We start from the raw sequence: 20027 nt of genomic DNA on the forward strand, positions 1-20027 counted from the left end.
ATTCCTCAGAAGAATCCCAGTTCACTGCCGACTCAGTGAAGTTGGATCTCCCTGATGAAATACAGAGAGAGGGACTGACAGCAGAGACAGAGTGCCTTGGTTTGATCATATTAAATTAAATTCTTCATGTTAAAGCACTATACTGGTGCTTAGCTTAGCATAAAGACTGAAAACGGGTTAAACAGCTAGCCTGGCTCTGTCTAAAAGAAACAAATTACGTTGTTAAATCTTGTTTGTTGAATCAATACAAAAACCAAGAGGACAAGCTTTATTTTTAAGTAGATTTCCATAATTTACTGAAATAAATTGAAAGATAGAAAACCAGTCTAAGATCAAATGAAGTCAGCTATAAACAGGGCTGTGCCTTCAGCATTTATCTCTTTGTTTTTAAGACTAAAATGATTTCAAATTGATTGTTTTTTGACAAAAAGTAAATATATTTAAGTTTAAATAGAAAAAGCAATTTAGTATCATGGCAGAATAGGGTTTTGGTAGTTTGCCTTGGCTATAAATTGCAGAGCACCACTGTATGGATGTTTGAGTGAGACAGAGTGAAGGAGCTTTTGTTATCGCTCAGTGTGACAAACCTCCATAAAACCACCTTCCTCCTCTGCTATCTTTATGAACAAACCCATAGGTCAGTCATCCTGATGTGCAGGAACAATAAAGAACCTGACTCATGTTATGAAGGACTACTTCTGCCGCCTCCACTGCTTCAAACAAGCACAACATGTCCTAGTCACCATGGCGACCGGGCTTTGGCGCCAGCGTGCAGGACCAGGAGGAGAGCAGCAGGGAGCTCTGTCCGAGATGCCAGGTCAGCTGCGGCGGCATACATTTGTTTTCAATTGATTTTATCTTTTTTTTATGGTTTCTCCTCATAAAAAGATCTTCATGTGACTGCATCAGCAAGATTTATTAGGGCACTTCATTAGTTTCTTAATTGGACCCGTAGAAAATGCAAAGCTGGCTTTTTGTTTTATGCAACACTCTGCTTTTCATCTGAGATGCTACGGTACATCTGGAAAATACATAAAGAGCTACATTACCATCAGGAGTGCACCGGGACAGAAACGTGTCTCATTCAATTACGGCTGCAGGATGACCTCCACCACTGAGCTACATGCTAATGAAGCAGAAAGCATCCCATTGACTGGCCATGTCAGAGGGGTTCCAATTACTCCCCACCCCCACCCTGCTTTTACTTCAGCCGATATCTACCTCAAATGATCTATGCTGACAGACAGGGAACATGTGGAACTGAGTTTCTTGCATCCTGGACACTGTGGGAAACTCCTATGGTGGAAAGCAGTGTCCCTACGTGCGTGAGCAGCACAGTAAAATGAATATCAGATCTGTCATGGGGAAATGTGTCTTTCTGGCATTAAGATTCTGCAAACAGTACATGGAGGCACTGATCTGACAGGTGGGATCAGATCAGTGCTGAGATACATTAACATTCCTCCGTCTTGGAGGTGTAAACGTGTCCGATGCCCCACATTAAACATCCATCCATCAATCACTTAACAGCCAATAAATCATTAATGGAACAGATTTGGCATTTTAAGAGTGCAGAATGTCATCCAAAGCTAGGCCTGCAGCGCTGCAGTTTCTGAACAGGCAATAGTAGAGCTGAAGCCATAAACATGTTGCAGTGTTCTAGAAGCACACAAAAAAATATATACCTAAGGTTCAGCTGCTGTAATTTTGACAATTGTGACACTGCAGGCAACGAGTGTAACAGTTTTCTAGCTGCTGTGAGGGTGAGAAGTTTTATATTTCTAACCTGCAACATGTACAAGTTTTGTTGACTGGAGCATATTTGCAGCTGAATACTGGGAGGAGTACACACTGCTCAGAGTGACAGTGTGTGTCCTTTGTCCTCCGGGACTGTCCTGGTTACATTGCAGAGGGAGGGAGGGACGGTGGTGGTCTGATTCAGCATTGTCTTTGGCTTTAAACATTTCAATTTAAAACTTAAAAAAATAATTCTGAAAGAGTTAGTAGCGAGCAGAGTTCGATGAGGAGATCAACACCACTCTCAGTGTTTGCCAACCAGTGAGATGGAGCCAGCAGCTAGTTAGCTTATCTTAGCATGAAGACTGCAAGCAGAGGGTAAAGAAATCAGCCTACCAGCCCCTCTAAACCTCACTAATTAACAGGTTATATCTTGCTTCTTTAACTTGTACAAAATACAAAGTAACCGGGGGTTATGAGCCAGATTGTTTCTTGTTCAAGAGCAGTAAGTTGCTGGAGTCTCTTCCTGGAGACTGGTAGCCTCATGGGGATAACAAGACTCCGGGAGCATGTGAGCGTAGTATCGGTTTTCTCATCTAACTCTTGGCAAGAAAGCAAAAAAATCAAATCATTTCCCCAACTACTGAATTCTTGCTTCAATGTTAAGCCCAGTTCGTAAATGTGTAGGGAGAAAAATAAAAGAGAAATTCAGTCACAAAAACCTCTCAATTGAAAAAAAGATACAAAACACACAAAAGAAAAGAGACAGGTCCTCCTTGCAGAGAACTAAACGTGAATGAAATGAAAATGAGTTCTTCAATTTGTGAGTGATTAATGAGGCACTTCCATGAAATGCCTCACATCCTCATATTTCATATTTGGAGAAAAGAGAAGAAAAATTAGAGTGCTCCCATGTTGCTATGCACAAGCTGTGATTCTCAAACCACCTACATGTGTGAAACCTTGATTCTACAGAGCGTCCAAGCGTGAAATTGGATGCTGTACAGCACAAATGTATCTCTCCCTCCTCCTCCTCCTCCTCCTCCTGTTGACTCCATCTCTCGGTTATGTCCCTCGTTCAATGTGTTGCACACGGTGTAAAGACAAATGTCGCACTTTATGTCTCTGGAAATCATTAGAATTGAGTTTTCATTTTTATGCTGAATCTAAAAAAATGCATTTGTAGGTTGTTTAAGTTCTGTGCTGAATCAAAAAAACCTGCAATGAGGACATCTTCTAAATGCAAGAGTTGCAGAAAAGCTTAAATAAATTAAAATATTTAGATTAATTTCAATCCTTCCAGGCAGCAATTGCTTTTAGTTCATCAGTATGCAATTCATTTTCTTACCAATCAAGAAAGCACCAGTTTCCACTATAACATCAACTTACAAACACTTGAAACAATGCCTGAAATATCAAATTCATCGGAAATATTGGTGCATTTATTTTAGTCAAGCCTATATTATTACTGCAAACTGTTTTTCCACTTTACAAAGAGGAAGCGTTTAATGCAAAAACTACTTATTTTTTAACTTCTTGGTTATATTTTCCAACAAAATGCTGTTTCTTGTCAATGAACACACCATCTCATAGATTTGTGAAGAGCTTTCTATCCCTGTGACACATTGAGATGTACAGTGTATTTCTTTTGTCCGGTCACGCTCACTCACCTTCAGTTTGTGTTCGTGCTCTTTGTTGACTCGAGACAGCAGCTGGGCCTTGCGTCGGTTCAAGGCGTCGATGAGGGCGTCGCACTGCGCCACCAAACAGGCCTCAAACTCCACTCCGTTCTCCTGCAAGACAACAGACAGAGGCTGAAAAGAATAACGCATCAAGACTGAAAACATATAGATGCTTTCAATTCAAAATACACAGTCGACTAAACCTAAAGCAGAGGAGAAACTAATGAGCGATTTAGAATCACTTAGGCAGTCACTGAGACATATTTAACAGCATGATTAACGCTGAAAACGTACAGAGAATAAGATTTAAACTCGTAATGTTTCCTTTGAGAAGAGTTTATTTAAAAATGCATCTTCATTCACACATCTCCTCTAGCTATCACACGAGGTGGGTGGGTAAAATCATCATGCAGCGTCAGCGATTATGCCTCGTAGTTTTCTTTCCCAATTCCCACGCCTCCTCTCCCATCCTGCATCTCCCATCTCGATTGGTCTCGGTGGGGCGTCATCTGTGACAATAATCAATAACGGCTTTTAATCCCACCTTCCTCCCCTAATCGGCCTCTTAAACTGGCCCCACTCAGCAGAAGGTTGTCGAGTGTTTTAGTCTACTCCTGGTCGATATATATATTAGCCTAAGTACTGTACATGTGCATGTAATACCACTGAATGTAAACACAGGGACATTTCCACTCAAATCAATATCCTCGCATCCAGAGCATCCCTGCAGCAGAGAAAGGCTCTGCTGTTACCATGGCGAAGGCTCAGTTTCATTAACAGTAGCTGCTTTTATGATGTCACTGTTCTTTACATCCTGACATATTGCATCCACATTTACATCTTAAATATACTTTATTATAGAGCTGCAAAGATTAATTGATTAGTTGTCAACAATTAAATGAATCGCCAACTATTTTGACGATTGCTTAAACGGTTTGAGGTATTTTTTATGAAGAAAAAAAAGCTAAACATTCTCTGACTCAGCTTTTTAAATGTGAATATTTTCTGGTTAATTCACTCCTCTATGAAACTAAACTGAGTATCTTTAAATTGTGAACAAAACAAGACATTGAAAACACTGATCGACATTTTTCATCATTTTATTTTACGTTTAATGGATGACAATTAACAGAAGAAATCTCTTGAGAGTTTATAACGCCACATGCAAAAACAACCAGGATTAAAGTTACTCAAATTTAATATTTGATCTGTTGAAAATGCAAATAAAGTAGAGAACTTTGAACTGAAATTGATGGTTATGTAAGATTTTAACCAAACAGCTTCACTTTAAGTGTCGCTTTAAGTGACGTCCTTAATTGGGTTATTTTCATATGCAGCACTTTGGCTGGACAATGACTCCAAGCCAGGAATTACAAAATGTTAACAGTGAAATAATAAGATAAGAATTTTTGTTTCTGTCGACTACTGCAGTGACGTGCGATGGAGGACAGGGATCACAGAGGGGGATGACAGACGGGAGACAAACTGCCAAGACAAGTCAGTGTATTGCTACAGGGACGGAGGAGGTAGTGTGTGAAGCAGCAGCAGTTGCCTGCATGTGTACGTGTGTATTTAAGTACCTGGATGTGCTGCACCATGTTTCTCAGCTGAACCAGGAACTCCTTGGCCTCGGTGGCTCGGTCTGACAGGCCGTTGAGAGCCTGAGACAGCTGACCCTGGGGACAGCACAGAGAGAGGACATTAGAGATGCAGCAGCAGCCCTGCAGTTGTATGGCTTTGTACTGCATTCAAATAACAAATCATCACTCCATTGTATAAAAATAGGTGCTGAATCTTCAGGACCAAAAGTATTAAAAAATAATCAGCATTCAAGACAGGAGTCCAATTTGTGAATTCACTCATGCATGGATGTTTTGGGAATTCGCCCCTCTATCGGGTGAACACTGGCAGCAATGTTACACTCAGCTATGTGACATACTGAAATGCAACAATACAGCCAACAGGAAGTACCATTCTCCATACTAGAGATATTAACAGACAAACAAAGTATGACATCTATGCTATACAGTATCTGAAACACACAGGACTTCATTTTTTAGGAGATAATATAACTCTAGATGTATTCAAAGTATGTTATTAGGGTAGCAAGAAATGAGAATAAAGGCTAAAATGCATCCAAAAATCTTTCTTTTCATGTTTCTCTTTTCTTGTACAACTACAACATGCAACATCAAAAAGTTACACACTACAGCTTTAAACCAGCCTCCTTAATCACATAAAACCTGAAGGTAACGTAGAGCTAAGAAAATCTTTTTATAAATCGATAAAACGTTTATAATAATAACAATGTATACTGAAATTACAATTTACACTCTGTTTTTGTTAGAACTCACTACACATAGGCCTGAAATACACACCAGCCTATTCATGCACAAATGGGTGGGCTGCCAGTGCTAGACCAGCGCCCTGGCCACTTGCGTGTGCTACGGTGCCTTGCTCAAGAGCACCTGGCTGCACCCAGGAAGTGAACTAGCATCTCTCCAGCTACCAATCCACATTCTGTACTCAGGTCCGTATGGGGACTTGAATCAGCGACCCTCCAGTTCCCAACCCAACTCCCTACATAGGGATCTACTGCCACCGCCATAAGTCATATTTCAAGTTAAAATATCAAACATTCTCTAGTTTTACTTTCTTTTTCTATTGTTGTCTTTTCCTTTTTTTGTACACGTTTTTATGTCTCACTCCTGACTGCAAATCAAGTTTCCCATCTGGGGTAATAAAGTGACTGAACAGAACTAAATTGTGATGATTTGCTGCTTTTCTGTGATTGTAAACTGAATTACTCTGGAAATTGGGCTGTTTATTGGACCAGTTTAAGAAATGAATCTTAATTAATCCAAATAATCAACAAATATCAATCCTTGCAGCGCTGGTAATTGTTAGTTGCAGCCCTGGTAACATGATTTATCTATCAACTCTCTTATACCACATCATCATGTTCTTTCATGTAGAAACATGTTAAACCATGTTAGAAAACTATATTTAATGGGACCTTTACAACTAACAGGAAAGACAGCATGATATTCCAAGCATTTAAAGTTATTTTAGATGCAGATTCCCAGGTCAGTATGGCTTGATCAGGTCAAAGTATTAGGCATGTAAAATAACCTATATACAGCAGTCATACTGGGAAAATCTCTCAACTCTAAGTTTGTCAGTGTTTAAGTTTTAGATGAACTCAAAATGGTCACTTCACAAACAAAGCTGCTTTTCATCGCTGCTGAGAAACTGACATTCTGAAGAGTCAAAGTTTTCACCCCTGAGACAAAATGAACTGTCAGCATTGTTCTCACACACAAAATGACATTTAACTCAAACTAAGATGATTAATGTACAAATAAAGCACTTGACTGTTGCTCTGTTTTATAACTGGATTATAGTCCCTGGTCATGTGGAGAAGAGCTCTGCGCACGTGACGGGAAATACCATAGCTTTGGATGTGTGCGATGACAAACAAATGCTCCTGTTTGGACAGCGGGGAAAAGAGAAATTCAAAAGAGAGATTCATGTATGTGAAGCGAGGTTTGTGTGAACATGGAGGTGACGGAGCGAGAGGACGTGGCAAGACCCTGTGGGAACCTCTCTTGGTCGAGTGAACAACCGTCAAGTTGGGGAGGGTATTGTGTTTGTTGAGGAGAAAAAGGGTATTGGGTGTATGGAGCTAAAAGAAGAAAAAAAATCACTTCAACCCAGGAAGAGAGCAATAAAACCTTGGAACTAGCTGATACAGAGAAAACCTCTGTGAAAACAACTCTGTGTCAACGCAGCGCCTGGCATCTGACGTTAGCTGGTCGAATGGGACTCTGTCTGCGGGGCCAGCAGATGACCTTTGACCCCGGCGTTTGGGAAACCGTGACAGCTGCCGCTAACATGAGTCTACCGCACCAAGGGACAGTCTGAGCCGGCAACAGCTGAGCAAAGACTCCAATGTAAACTTTCCTGTAAGAAACTCCCTCTTTGTTAACTCAGGACTCTTATTTCAAAGACTCAAGAGACCTGCATGTATGGAAACATATGAACTGTATGGTTTTTTCCCGTGTTAGTTTGTTTGTTTGTCACAAGGACATCTCAAAAAAGACTTTTTAGGACAAATAAGCCTTTTGATGGATTTTAAAGCTGCAGCTACTGAGTCTATACAATGTAAAATAATAATGAATAATGCCTGTCACAATTTCCCAGCGCTCCTGTTTTGTCCAACAATCTAAAACTAAAAAACGTATTTGAACTACAATGAATTTAAACTGCAAATTCTCAATTATTTTTTTTTAGCAGAAACCAGTAAATGTTTTGCAATTTAGCTCACTAGCTGTGTTACACGATTTATTGATTACTAAAGTTTGAGCATGGAAGCTCATTCCCAAACGCTTTCAATTATACATTACCAACATTTTTGTCGATTAAATCAATTCACTAAGGGAACTGATTCCAAATCAGAGTGTGGTTAGACTTAATTATTATAACCAGCACCCCTTAAGATCAACACGTCATTTTTCATTTGTTTAATCCTTACAAAAACTGTAGAGCAAGTTGCAGTTTGGGCACAGTTACCTTTTTCAAAACGACCACATAATAAACCTAATCTGAGATATAAAGTGTTAGCATCCAGGCTAGCAATTGCCCTAGTTCCAGTCTATATGCTAAACCAAGCTAACCGGCTGCTGGCTTCATATTCAAGTACAGAGCTCCTCATCTTTCTCTCACCAGGAAAGCAAATAAGGGTATTTCCCGAAATGTTACACTATTCTTTTAAGGTATTTCTATTTTACCTGAGAGAATGCAAATGTGAATGGAGGACATTTCTTGGATTGGAAGGGAAGAAACAAGTAGATCAAATCCGAACCAGTAAAAACAAAAGCATACCATTTCTATCCTTGCCTCCAGATGTGTTAGGTGACTCCGGGGCAGCCTAAGTTTCTGAGATGAGAGTATTTTATCCTGCCAATCACACTCAAGTCATCCAAAACGTTCCCTCAGACTCTGGTGGTTAGATAAGTAAGGTCACTCACACCTGCGCTTTCAGCTTGTCCTAAATTGGAGTTCATTTTCTCTTTCAGCTTTTTCATTTTCCTCTCCGTGATACAGTGATGGACGATGAGGGAGCTCCTGGCCTCACCCAGTTAACAGTCAGCATGCGTTCAGTGACAGAGCAGATGAAATGAAAAGCCCTTGATTGTCTGGGGGCGTTTTTCCGCAGTGTCTGTTCGAGAGCCTGCAGAACTCAGTCCTCAAAACCAGGTCAAAACGTGCCACGAAAGTAGAGGCTGTTTTATTTCTGCACAGCTTGCGGCTACTTCCTGCTTGGTAAAGACAACTGTGCCATGGACGTCAGGTCGGCATATGGAAAGAGACTTCAGCAACAAATAGGTTGAAAAGAATCATTTTAGAAACACCAGAGCTTCTCAGTTTGTGATCAGAAAAGCGTCATTTCTTTTGACACGGTTTACGGTGATAACAGGGGCAGATGCAACACTAAATTCTTAGTATATTTTGAAACTTTAAGTCCTTGAATTCATACGCACCTAGAAAAGAAACAGAAACAAGACTAAAGTTCTCAAACTGGTTCAGGGACAGTAGAAATAAAAGCATTGTGCAACATTAGTGTAGAGAAGAGGATGCGGGAATGTTTGCAATGAGCTCTGGAGAGTTTGTTGAGGTGGTGGGGGATTATGTATGTCCCCTCTATCTAGAAGCGCTAATCATCTCAGTAATTAAGCCGAGTGGGAACACGTGCATGGCATGAATAATGTACAAGTGGCTCCAGGGCCATTCGGCTTCTTTCATTTTCTCTCTGCGGCCGAGCGAACTAGCCAATCTGTCACGTATGTCAGAGAGGCATCAGAGCCAATTTGGATTAAAGCCCCCACTAGGAAGTGGGAGGTGCAAGGAAAGGAAGCGTTAGTTAGCGCCTTGTAATGTAACTGCTGAGCTTTTAAAGCTGCAGCAAAGGAACATCATAACTCTTCAAGGTAATTAGACAACACACATATATGTACATGAAATGTTTCTACGATAAAGATAGATTTTGATTTCCCATAACCTATTTTCAAAAAGCTGTGTTACCTCTCAGAGAAATGATTTGAATGCACAGAGCTTCAGGGTTAGGTACCCTCTCTGGTGTTCTTTAAACAGTTGTTTAGCCTGATTCAATCCTGTGTCTAATACACAGTCATTTGGTTTCACACTGTAAACGGGTAAACTGAGGACAGAAAACCCCAAACAAACAACTTCCACTAAAGCCCTGCGATGAAAGACATGAGTAAAAATGAGTTTAATTTTGTACAGCTTGATCACTGATTGTGTTTCCCCCTACAGTTATCACTAACCTGACACTCTAACATAAAAGGGTTGTGGTTGTTTACATGCTCTGCCACAGCCCTCAGAGAATACAGATTGAAATATTAAGCAGGCTACTTAATGATTTTTACCATCCTGGTACCATTTCTGTTGTGAAAAATTAAGCTCTCACATCTTCCAACACGTTGGAAGAGTTAAGATTTGGCCAGATTGTTATACTCCTCCGTGTTTAACAAGATCCCATATCCAACCCATCTTCCACAAGCAGTAGCTAAGTGGCTAGTCCATTATTCATGGCTTATATCTGGCATCATTAATAATGCAGAAGAAGTCGTTAACTATCCACACAATGAAACTCCGATGATAAAAAGTTGCCACAGTTTCTTAATGTAAGAAAAGGAGTCCTTATTTGACAGACACATGGGACAGCGCAGCAGGAAATGGGGCCGAAGTGATCTATTCTTGTCAGCGCTGGATTTATCTGGCCAAGACGGCGTCTTCTACAAATGATCAGGTCGCCTATATACGCTGATGATCTTGTTTAAATCAGTACAAAAAAAAGTACAGAGAAAGAGTGAAAAGGAGAGGGTTGATACTGATTAACCTGTGGAAGAGGAAGGTGTTTTTTAAGGTGCTGTGTCGTCATTCAGTCAAGTGTCAGATACTCTCTTCTGTCACTACAGCCCATTTCTTGGTAATTGAGTAATATCTTTTTAATATCTGTTTTCTGGGGTGGAAACAGCACAATTCACGCCAATCCGGGAATCGTTCCGTATCTCTCTCTCTCTCCCATCATTTTTGTCATCCCTCTGTTGTCAGCTGTCAAATAAAGGAATATATTCTCTCTTTTTTCTTTAAAAAGGTATGTTTCTACAACTTTTGGGATTTAACATTTGAGCTTAACCATAATAAGTCAATATGTTGATTTTCCTACCTAAAAAAGAAGGGGAAACTCAGTTTTGTGATGTTTAAACTTTTAGCAGTTTTTATCAACTTCTCAACAAGTGTGTGGGTGTCAGGGGGGGCAAAACATTTCTGTTTCAAAGGGCCTGTACACCCACGCAGGTGTTTTAAATGACCATGCTTGATTAGCCTCTGGTCAGGTGTTGGTCCTTTCTTTGACTTGGTAATAGTCCAGCAAAATGGAGGATAAACAAGAAAAAAGGAAAAGAGTTGTGATCACCAAACTCGTGTTTGTGCTAACAAAGACATAGGTGTAAGATGTCTTGCCCTAAAATGGTGCAACAAAACTAAAAAGCCATCAATAAAGTGCAGTTTGTTCATGCTCAAGCAGTTCAGAGGTCTAATCAGGCAATGTAAGTGAAAACACCTGGTTGGATGGACTGTAGAGGTGTGTGTGTGTGTGTGTGTGTGTGTGTGTGTGTGTGTGTTGTGTGTGTGTGTGTGTGTGTGTGTGTGTGTGTGTGTGTGGTGTGTGTGGTGTGTGTGTGTGTGTGGTAGCTTTGAGGTCTGACACTGAACCAATTTTGAAAATGAGGGCTTAAGCCGTTCCAGACATGGATTAAATTAATGTGGTTATTAATAGTCAGAGAAGTAAAATGTGCTGCTTATGTCAGGTAGTCTGTAGTATTTAAGGCACAGTCTGACCTTACCTCACCTGTTCAGTGGAAATGATGATGGTATTTGACTATTTTTGGGCTGGATTTTGAACAGTCAGTGTTGTACAGTACAAAGCGGCTGGTATGTCCATGGCATGAAGCTGGAAACAGGCTGGGAATGCGGGGGGGGGGGATAATGAGAAGGAATGCACCCATTATTCTAATTCAGGTGATATGTCAAACAGCTATATGTCCGATCAAACCACCAATTAGCTATGAAAGCAAAACACATGAAAAATTACCTCAAGTTTAAGAAATGAATGGCCAAGGTGGACATCTTTTTGGTCATTATTTTCAGAATCCACTAGCGTTCTCACACCAGGGACACTTCTATGAATAAAGATATTTTTTTCAAAATGTCAAATTTTCTTTCCAAAAAATGTGAAAGCTGAAAAAAATGTGCTATTGCAAACACGATAAGTCAATATTTGGTTTAACCATCAGTTAACTGTGACAGTATTCATGCTATGGTTACCTGCAGTATAGAGGGCAGATTAGATAGGAACAATGTTTGAGGTGTTGCGAATTAACACTTTTAATAGACATCTGTCAGCCAATAGGAAACAGGAGTTTTCTGTTGCTGTGGCGCTTCAGGCTACAGTACACTCTTTAACTGTCCACCTGATCGTCTGGGATCTGAGATCATAAAATCAATTCTGTAGTTTTCCTTCACAATATCCTGGATTTTGACCTCACCTACAGTTATTTAACTCAGTCAATAGGATGAAGCTCTGTTATTATGAATTCAAATCTGATTTCTGATCTGTAAAGTCCTGGTTGTCCTTGAGTCACAAGAACAGCCTGAGAATAATAACATCAGTTCCTATCACTGATGATGATTATGCTGATGATAATTATGGCGATAACAATGATGAAAACAGGGTCACTGCAGGCTTTAACCTGTCCTCATATGCTGCACAGATTTCCCTTTCTCACTCAACTGATGTCCTCATTTAATGTGGGCTAACTGTGTTATAGGGCAGATGTGACGAAGCATAATACATTATTCTGTTTTAAAACCCTCCTTTAAATCTGATAACTTTCTTTTGGTTTGGACTAATTTATGTACAGAAAAGAAAAAGAAAAAAACTTTTTTTCTTTCCCAGTCGTGCCACAAAAGGGAAACTGGTACATTGGAGTTTTGAGGCATTTATCTCTCTCCAGTTACACGCCTGGAGCTTGTTGAAATATTCAGCTGGTCTGTGTTCCCACCCAGAAAAGTTATATAAAAATATGTCAAAACAAAAAATCCCCCTTAATGTATAAGTCCGTTTTTTCTGTGTGGACCGAAAGATGACAAGATGACCCAGACTGGACATGAAGTATTCTGTTCAAAGTATCTCGTCTTCTCTTTTGGCATTCTGGGTCATCCTGTCACTCTCATTTTCCTGTTCTTTATCTCCCTCTTTCATTAACATTTACACAGCTAATCTCCTCACATGGCAGCTCGAGGGGTAAATATCATCGCCTGTAATGGAACAGCGTCAACCTAAATGGCTTTGAGACATCCAAGCCCCCCCATTCTCTATAGACATCTGACCCGCCTTTGTCCTCCGTCTCATCCCCATATCAGTGAATCAGTCTGCTATCATGAGCAATCGAGCAAACGTGTCTTTTATCTGCACACAATCACTTACAGCAAAGACGACATACTGAAAGATTAGAAAGATCGTCCCCACACTCCAACGACTGACTCGTCCTAAACAATGTAGGACTCAGAAGGACCCAGGACATATTCACTCACAAGAAAAAGCACTAAGCACAACAGTCATGACTTGCTGAGTACAGCTGGCTAATAAGGTCACAAATCTGAGAAAAAAATTACATAAATGCAACACTTTTGTTTTTGCCCCATTTTTCATGAGCTGAACTTGAAAAACTCATACTTCTTCATGTACACAAAAGGCTTATTTCTCTCCAATATTGTTCACAAATTTGTCTAAATCTGTGTTAGTGAGCACTTCTCCATTGCCGAGATAATCCATCCACCTCACAGGTGTGGCATATCAAGATGCTGATTAGACAGCAGGATTATTGACATGCAGGTGTGTTTTAGGGTGGCCGCATTAAAAGGCCACTCAAAATTGATTGCATGATTTGTGAACAACATTTGAGAGAAATAATCCTTTGGCTTATATAGAAAAAGTATTAGATCTCTGATCTAATTGAAAAATCTTTGATGAAAAATGGGGGCAAAAACAAAAGTGTTGCATTTATAATTGTGTTCAGTATATATTATTTTGTATACATTTACAGACATTATGAATATGTTTGAATTCTACCATTTTTTGTGAGAAAGAAGTCAGATACACATTTTTCACACTTCTTTGTGGTAAAGCTGTCATTCTGTATTTGGCATCTGGACTATTCGTTGCATGGCACATTTAACTAATGAACAGTAATCCTCTATATGGGACAGTTGCATGCTGTCTTTGTCTGGATGTCCTGAGTGTTGAGCAGCCACACAGAAGGAGCGAGTGTGGACACAATGGATCAGGAGTGACAGCCAGCCTCATTACTATTAGCAGACAGGAGTTAAAGCGGGACAGAAGGACAGGGAGCCCGCCACCAGTGTCTGACTCTTCAAGGCTTTCCCTTCCCTACTCCCGCTGAGCTCAGGCAGAGCTGCAGATCGCTCATTCAGACACGAATCAACTGCTGCTGACAACATCGGCATCAAGATTGAGACAAGCCTTTTAATATTCGTCCAGGTACCTGCTCTGCCTGTTCTCATTAGCCTGCTTTTTGGGACATCTTGGATGAGCGCTCGCAGGGTCTCCGTCTGTGTTGATTTTGTGTGAGGGTGCGCATGCCGTTTGTTGATGTCAGAAAGCTTAGGATCAAACACATGCTGACATTAAAGGGGAGCACATGTGCTTACTAGAAGTGAAAAATTCCTTAAATCACTTGCGAATTCCGACTCACTACTACAACCGGTTTCTGCTTGCATGCAGAGCTCAAAGGGAAACGTTCAGGGTTGTCGGGTTAAAATCTCCCCTGCTGCCTCTGATTTGTCTCCCTTCCTGTGGCAAAAGGGCAAATACTAATTACTAATTTTCTGCTACTTATTTTCTGCACACCCACGCATCTTCTTGTCCTTCTGCGATTAATCACTTTTAATTGCCACTAAACACACAGAGGAGACAGAGCTTGACCTAGATTGCATAAGGGGTTCTGTGCGACCTCTTGTGACACCCGTGAAGAGCTGAGAACCACTCACTATGTCCAGATTTACCAGCACCTTAACTTTTTTTTTTTAAATGTGACTTACAGAGATTAAAACAGACGTCCCAGTGCCACAAAAGACCCTTTTGACACAAATCTGAAAAGGCAGGCGAGAACTGGGCGAGTCACACTATGTAGCTCTTGAATTTCTACTGAAATTGACTTTGGAGACATGAAATTGATTACCATCGCGGTTTAGACACGGTCACCCAGTCCAAAAGGGAGGGTTGGAGATAAAACACGGTGTTATTTACTGCCTCAGAGACCAGCGGAGAAGTTGAGAAGACGTCTGAGCAAAAAGCGGGAGTAATGATCTGTAGCCGCATTCATTTAGCCACACAGCTTCTGTAGCGGGAGGAGGGGGACGGCTGTAAAGCATCTGGGATGGATTCCTCATGGGGTCCGGAATCTTGGAGACCTCTGCTGCTCCGCACAACATCAAGAGGGATTTGGTTTCCATGGCTGCAGGTGGTTCAACTCTGTCTCCATAAAGAGAGAAATGTTTCACAAAGATAGAGAGAGCAGAAAACGTCGCGGACGATGATGGTGCAGATTAAGAACCTTGAAGAAAAATCCCAATTGGAGAATAGAAGAGATCTTATTAAATGATATCAACAAGCGTGTTCGCGGCTCTGAAATGTAAATGCTGCATGTGTAGATTTAAGATGCTGTCGCTGAGAAACAAGGTTAAAGTTTTTTAGTGTTGTGCTTCCTGCATCAACATTGGACAGTGATTCTGGAACATGCAGTAACCCAGTCACAAGATCAAACAACCAACAGCCTTGATCCGTTTAAATGTGTGTGTTTTAATGTGTGTGTGTTTTTCTTTGTTTCTGGGTTCTGTATTTTATATTGTATTTGAGCATATGGGGGGAAGCACAGATAGGCCTGTTTTTGAAGAATGGTTGGTTTTTATTTATACAATGGATCAAATGAGACAATGACAGAAGCCTTTTAACAATATCACTTTGGTTTTTTGGAAATTGTGATGTCGATTTTTTTTCTGACATTTTACAACTCAAACAATGTAAGTGCACCCCTACTTTATACATCAACAACAATCACATTTCAGAGGAAGCCAGTGGAGTTTTGAGTTTCAGCTAAAGATGATGTGGGTTAAACACAAGTACAAGTGACGCATGAGAATCTACAAAGTATCTGCAGGTTTTGAAAAACAGTTTTTCCCAAAAGAAGTATGTGAGGAACACCCTGAGGCTCTGAAAGATGCCCATTCTGAACACTGCCAGCTCCGAACTCTCAGCCATCTGTTACAGTTCTGCAGGCAGCAGCTTCAGAACACAGGTCAGAAATAAGCAGGTGCCATGATAGAAGCCAAAAAAACAGGGTGACAGGCTGCACATTGGCACCAATATCTCTGGTAGCATCGATTGGTTTCTAAAAATGCTCCTTTAGCTCTTTTTTTACAGTTTGGATCCAAGAAATATGAAGCAGAAAAGGTTGGTAACTTCTCAAGTGATGTCAATTTGATGTGAGTGAAATGATCAACCCCCCTCAGATTTTTCTATCAACTTTAAAATTGCCTTATACATCTGAGGTGACACTCTATCTTCACAGCCATCTAGAAGACATGATTGCACTGGAGGTCTGTTATATGGCTGCTTTGGAGACATATAAGTCCAATTCTGACTGTAAACAACAGCTTTTTTACACCTGAAGGGACACAAAGGTGTGTGTGTGTGTGTGTGTGAGAGAGAGAGAGAGATTGAGTTTCTTGTGAACAAATTAAAACAATGCATTCACCATATTTTTGGTTTTCCAATGAAAACCAGGCAACACCACCACTACATATCACCCTCCCTGTGTGTGTGTGTGCGTGCGTGCGTGCGTGCGTGCGTGCGTGCGTGTGTGTGTGTGTGTATGAGTAAGTATTGAAGAGCGTCTTTATCTAGCTTTACATCCTCCCTTGCCACTGGAAGGGGAGAGTGTGGAGGTGAGGGTTACAGCTGCCGAGGCAGAGATAAACTCAGCTCTGCAGCTCTCTGAAGCTTCCCCCTGCCCACCTGTCGCGTAAGGTGCATGCTATTATGATGGGCCCTAGTGCACACTGATAAGTAGTAATAAAACACACACACACACACACACACACACACACACACACACACACACACACACAACACACACACACACACACACACACACACACACACACACACACACACACACACACACACCACACACACACCACACACACACCACACCATTAGGCAGTCGGTTTATAGATATGTTCAGTAAGTCTTGACAGTTTTCGCACCTAAACTAGCTACTGTTATTGTATTGTCACATAATCAAATGGAAACTTGACATTAGACAACGTCTACATACATATTACACACAAAAATTCATAATTGAAAAAAAATCATCTCAGGGGTGCAAAATTGTCAACTTTTAGCAAAAATAGCCATTTCCAAAATAAATGATTTGTGATTCCTTTAGATCTGATTAGATCTGAGTTTTTTTTTAAATGACTTGACCAGATCTCCCCCTTACTTTTGTAGCAGTAATTACATTCATAGTAGGATTTATTTTGTTGCTAAAATTGACTGTAAATCTAAATTTAAAGCTGTAATCTAATCTAAGACACTCTCACTCCTGCCCATAACATGGAGGGCCCCCCATGGGCACTATCTACATTTACGCCCCTGCTGCCCACAACAACTCAGCTTCAAAAATAGCATCTCAATCCACACTAAAGGCCTGCATGTGCTTCACTGCTTATTAAAGCAGCGCTCCAATATCAGCCGTGCCTAATGATCTGTAGGGCGCCAGTTGAGCTGTCAAAGCACAGAGGGGAGTGGAACACATGTGTATATATATATATATATATATATATATATATATATATATAAAAAGAGAGAGAGAGAGAGAGAGAGAGAGAGAGAGAGAGAGTGAAGGAATCTCCTATGGAAGCTCGGGAGACAAATGGCCAAGAGCTGAAATTATGCCAGAATCACAGTGTCACTTGAGTTCATCACTAAGGAGAAGAAATCATAGAAGATGTAATAGAAGCTGTTTCCTGCTGATAAAGGAGGCCTGCTCCTGGCTGTCCAATCGTGAACAGAATTTCAAATAAAGCTGTGTGACTTCTCAGTTTGGAGACGTGCGCATTTCATGAAGCTGGCTGAAATGGGATCTGGAGGTGTGTCGGGGAGGTAAATTCATCCACTTCCTACATTGTGCATTGTTAAACATTCATTTAAATCCAATGTGACAGAATAAATTCCCACAGCTCTGTATATCTACTGGATGCTAAGCGGTACTGACAAGATAGCGCAGATGATTCCCAAGGCAGACTTGTTGCTCAGCTCAGAGGATGATGAATCATTGTGAATAAACACACATAGCTTACACAGAAAAGACGCACTTGTAAACAGAAAAATAGACATTTTGCAGCTTGATATTCTCTTTACGCACGTACCTTGTGCAGTTTCCACATTGCGCCCAAAGCTTTTACTTCATGCGTGCCGTGTTTGCCTTCTTCCAAACACTGATAACACACGGGCATCTTGCACTGTACACAGTACATGCTTAGATTCTCCAGTTCGTGCTCTGTGCAGGTGGAGATTTTGCGTGGACTCGTGCGGCGACTTATCCGCCCCTGCGCTGGCGGCACCAGGCGATGCTTGGCGAGGGGACCGCGGGGAGGATGGCACCGGAGGCGGCACGGGTCGCAGTAGAACACGTCGCACTGCTCGCACATCACGGTGGCCTCCTTCGGACTCTTCTCGCAGAGCTGGCACTTGAGAGCGGCCGCTTTGCTCTGCTGGTACCTGTCCACAACCCCCTCCAGCACCCGGTTCTTGGGGAATCCGCGGAGCCCCCGCTCATCCAGGATTAGGCTGCGGTGACACTGCGGGCAAGTGATGCAGGAGTTGCGTGGGATCGGGGGTAAAGAGCTGGGCTGCGGTAGCAGGTGCTGCGGAGGAGGCTGGGGGACAGACGGGGGGAAAACCCGCACCCCGTTTGGTGATTTTTGGCAAGGGGTGGTCGGAGTGCTGATGAAGCCCCCATAGGAACCGTATCCACTGTCCGCCTCACTGTACAAACTCATTTTATCTAAATCCAGGTAATCATAGTCAGAGACGCCGGATCCGGAGGCTCGGCTGCTCTGTGGGGACTCAGCGTCCGGGGTCTGCACAAGAATATTCCGAGCACACGCCAGGCAAATGTTGTGGGAGCACGGCAGTATGATGGGCTCCCGGAAAAAAGAGCCACAAACAGGGCATTTTAACTCTTCGTCCATTTCATCCATGGCTGCTTCTGTGGGGTGAGAGATTCCTCGGGGGCGTGTGAACACAAACAGGAGAAGTTAACAACACAGTCTCAGCTGCTCTGTTTGCGCGTAAACGGAGCTCCAGTCGCGTCCTGCTGGCGATAGCCTACTACTGAAAGCGCAACCTTGAACAGAGGAAAGGCATCGGCACCGAGGAGGCAGGCTAACCGATAGGACACACTCTTCACCAATAGGCAACCAGCATCAGCTCAGACCAGGTTACCATTGGACAACCAGTGGATTCCAAACAACCATTGGATAAGTGAACTGTCAGTGTAGGGAGGCTCCGCTAATGAGCTTTACAGCGAGATGTAACATCAGATAGGCTACCTAGTGTCTTAGACAACACTGAACATGCAGGCTTCCAACTTAATTGTTAAGGGGATTATAAGGAAAACAATGAGAGGCCATCCTTTCAATACAGAACAATAAATGACAATGTGATCATCATGCAGATATAATAGACCATGGATATGGTACTAAACCAAAGACAATACTGTGTATTGTTTTAGAAGATGCTCTCTTAACTCGATTAGTCTATTAAAGAGCACCAGGACAACAATCTCAACATATTCAATTAGCCTACAAGTCCTGCATTCAAACTGTCACTAACACAAAAGTACTCCATCAGCAAGTATGAAAAGTAATAGTACTCATAATTTCAGATTGTCATATGATTGTACATCAGCCTACATTTATTGATACACATTCGTTATTCGATTCAAGCCCTACCGATTCAAAATAGATTCTTATTTTTAAATTTTAATAAAAAAAAAAATCTTTTTTTCTGTTTCGGCTTGGGTGCTATCTCATGGGAAAAGTAACTACATTTACATACTGTGAATCGTTTTTTTTTTTTAAATTGAGAATCGTTTTTGAATCGAAAATCAATTTTTAGTCGAATCTTGAGCCTAGAAATCGACGTTGAATCGAATCGTGACGTTTTCTGCATCGTGCACCCCGTACCAAGCAGCTTTTTAAACTGGCAGTTCATTTCATATTTTACAGGTTCAACACGTTTTATAAAGTCTTAATCAGCAAAGTAACTTGTAATGCTGTAGGGCTGCAACTAACAGCATTTAACAGTATTGATTGATCAATCGATTAGTTTGTCTGCAAAATGTCAAAAGATTATGAAAAAGGCCCGCCGCAAGC

General features: G+C 41.3%; 1 protein-coding gene across 6 annotated transcripts in view; it reads right to left on the reverse strand.

The window, feature by feature from the left end:
* Positions 1-18996, reverse strand: part of trim9 (tripartite motif containing 9) — a 42194-nt gene extending 23198 nt beyond the window's left edge. For 5 of the 6 annotated variants that reach the window (XR_004326840.1, XM_032499723.1, XM_032499721.1 and 2 more), the window contains exons 1-3: positions 18018-18851; positions 5000-5095; positions 3408-3530 (exon numbers count right to left, since the gene is read on the reverse strand). Coding sequence is in view for 5 of the 6 variants with exons in the window: in XM_032499723.1 (XP_032355614.1) it covers positions 3408-3530; positions 5000-5095; positions 18018-18851 (1053 nt within the window). In the remaining variant the exon portion in view is untranslated. Of the gene's footprint in view, positions 1-3407; positions 3531-4999; positions 5096-18017 lie in introns of all 6 variants that reach the window. The other variant, XM_032499720.1, reaches the window with a different exon arrangement.
* Between the last annotated feature and the right edge of the window lie 1031 nt (positions 18997-20027).

The sequence above is a fragment of the Etheostoma spectabile genome, chromosome 20, assembly GCF_008692095.1.
Source record: "Etheostoma spectabile isolate EspeVRDwgs_2016 chromosome 20, UIUC_Espe_1.0, whole genome shotgun sequence".
NCBI lineage: Eukaryota > Metazoa > Chordata > Actinopteri > Perciformes > Percidae > Etheostoma > Etheostoma spectabile.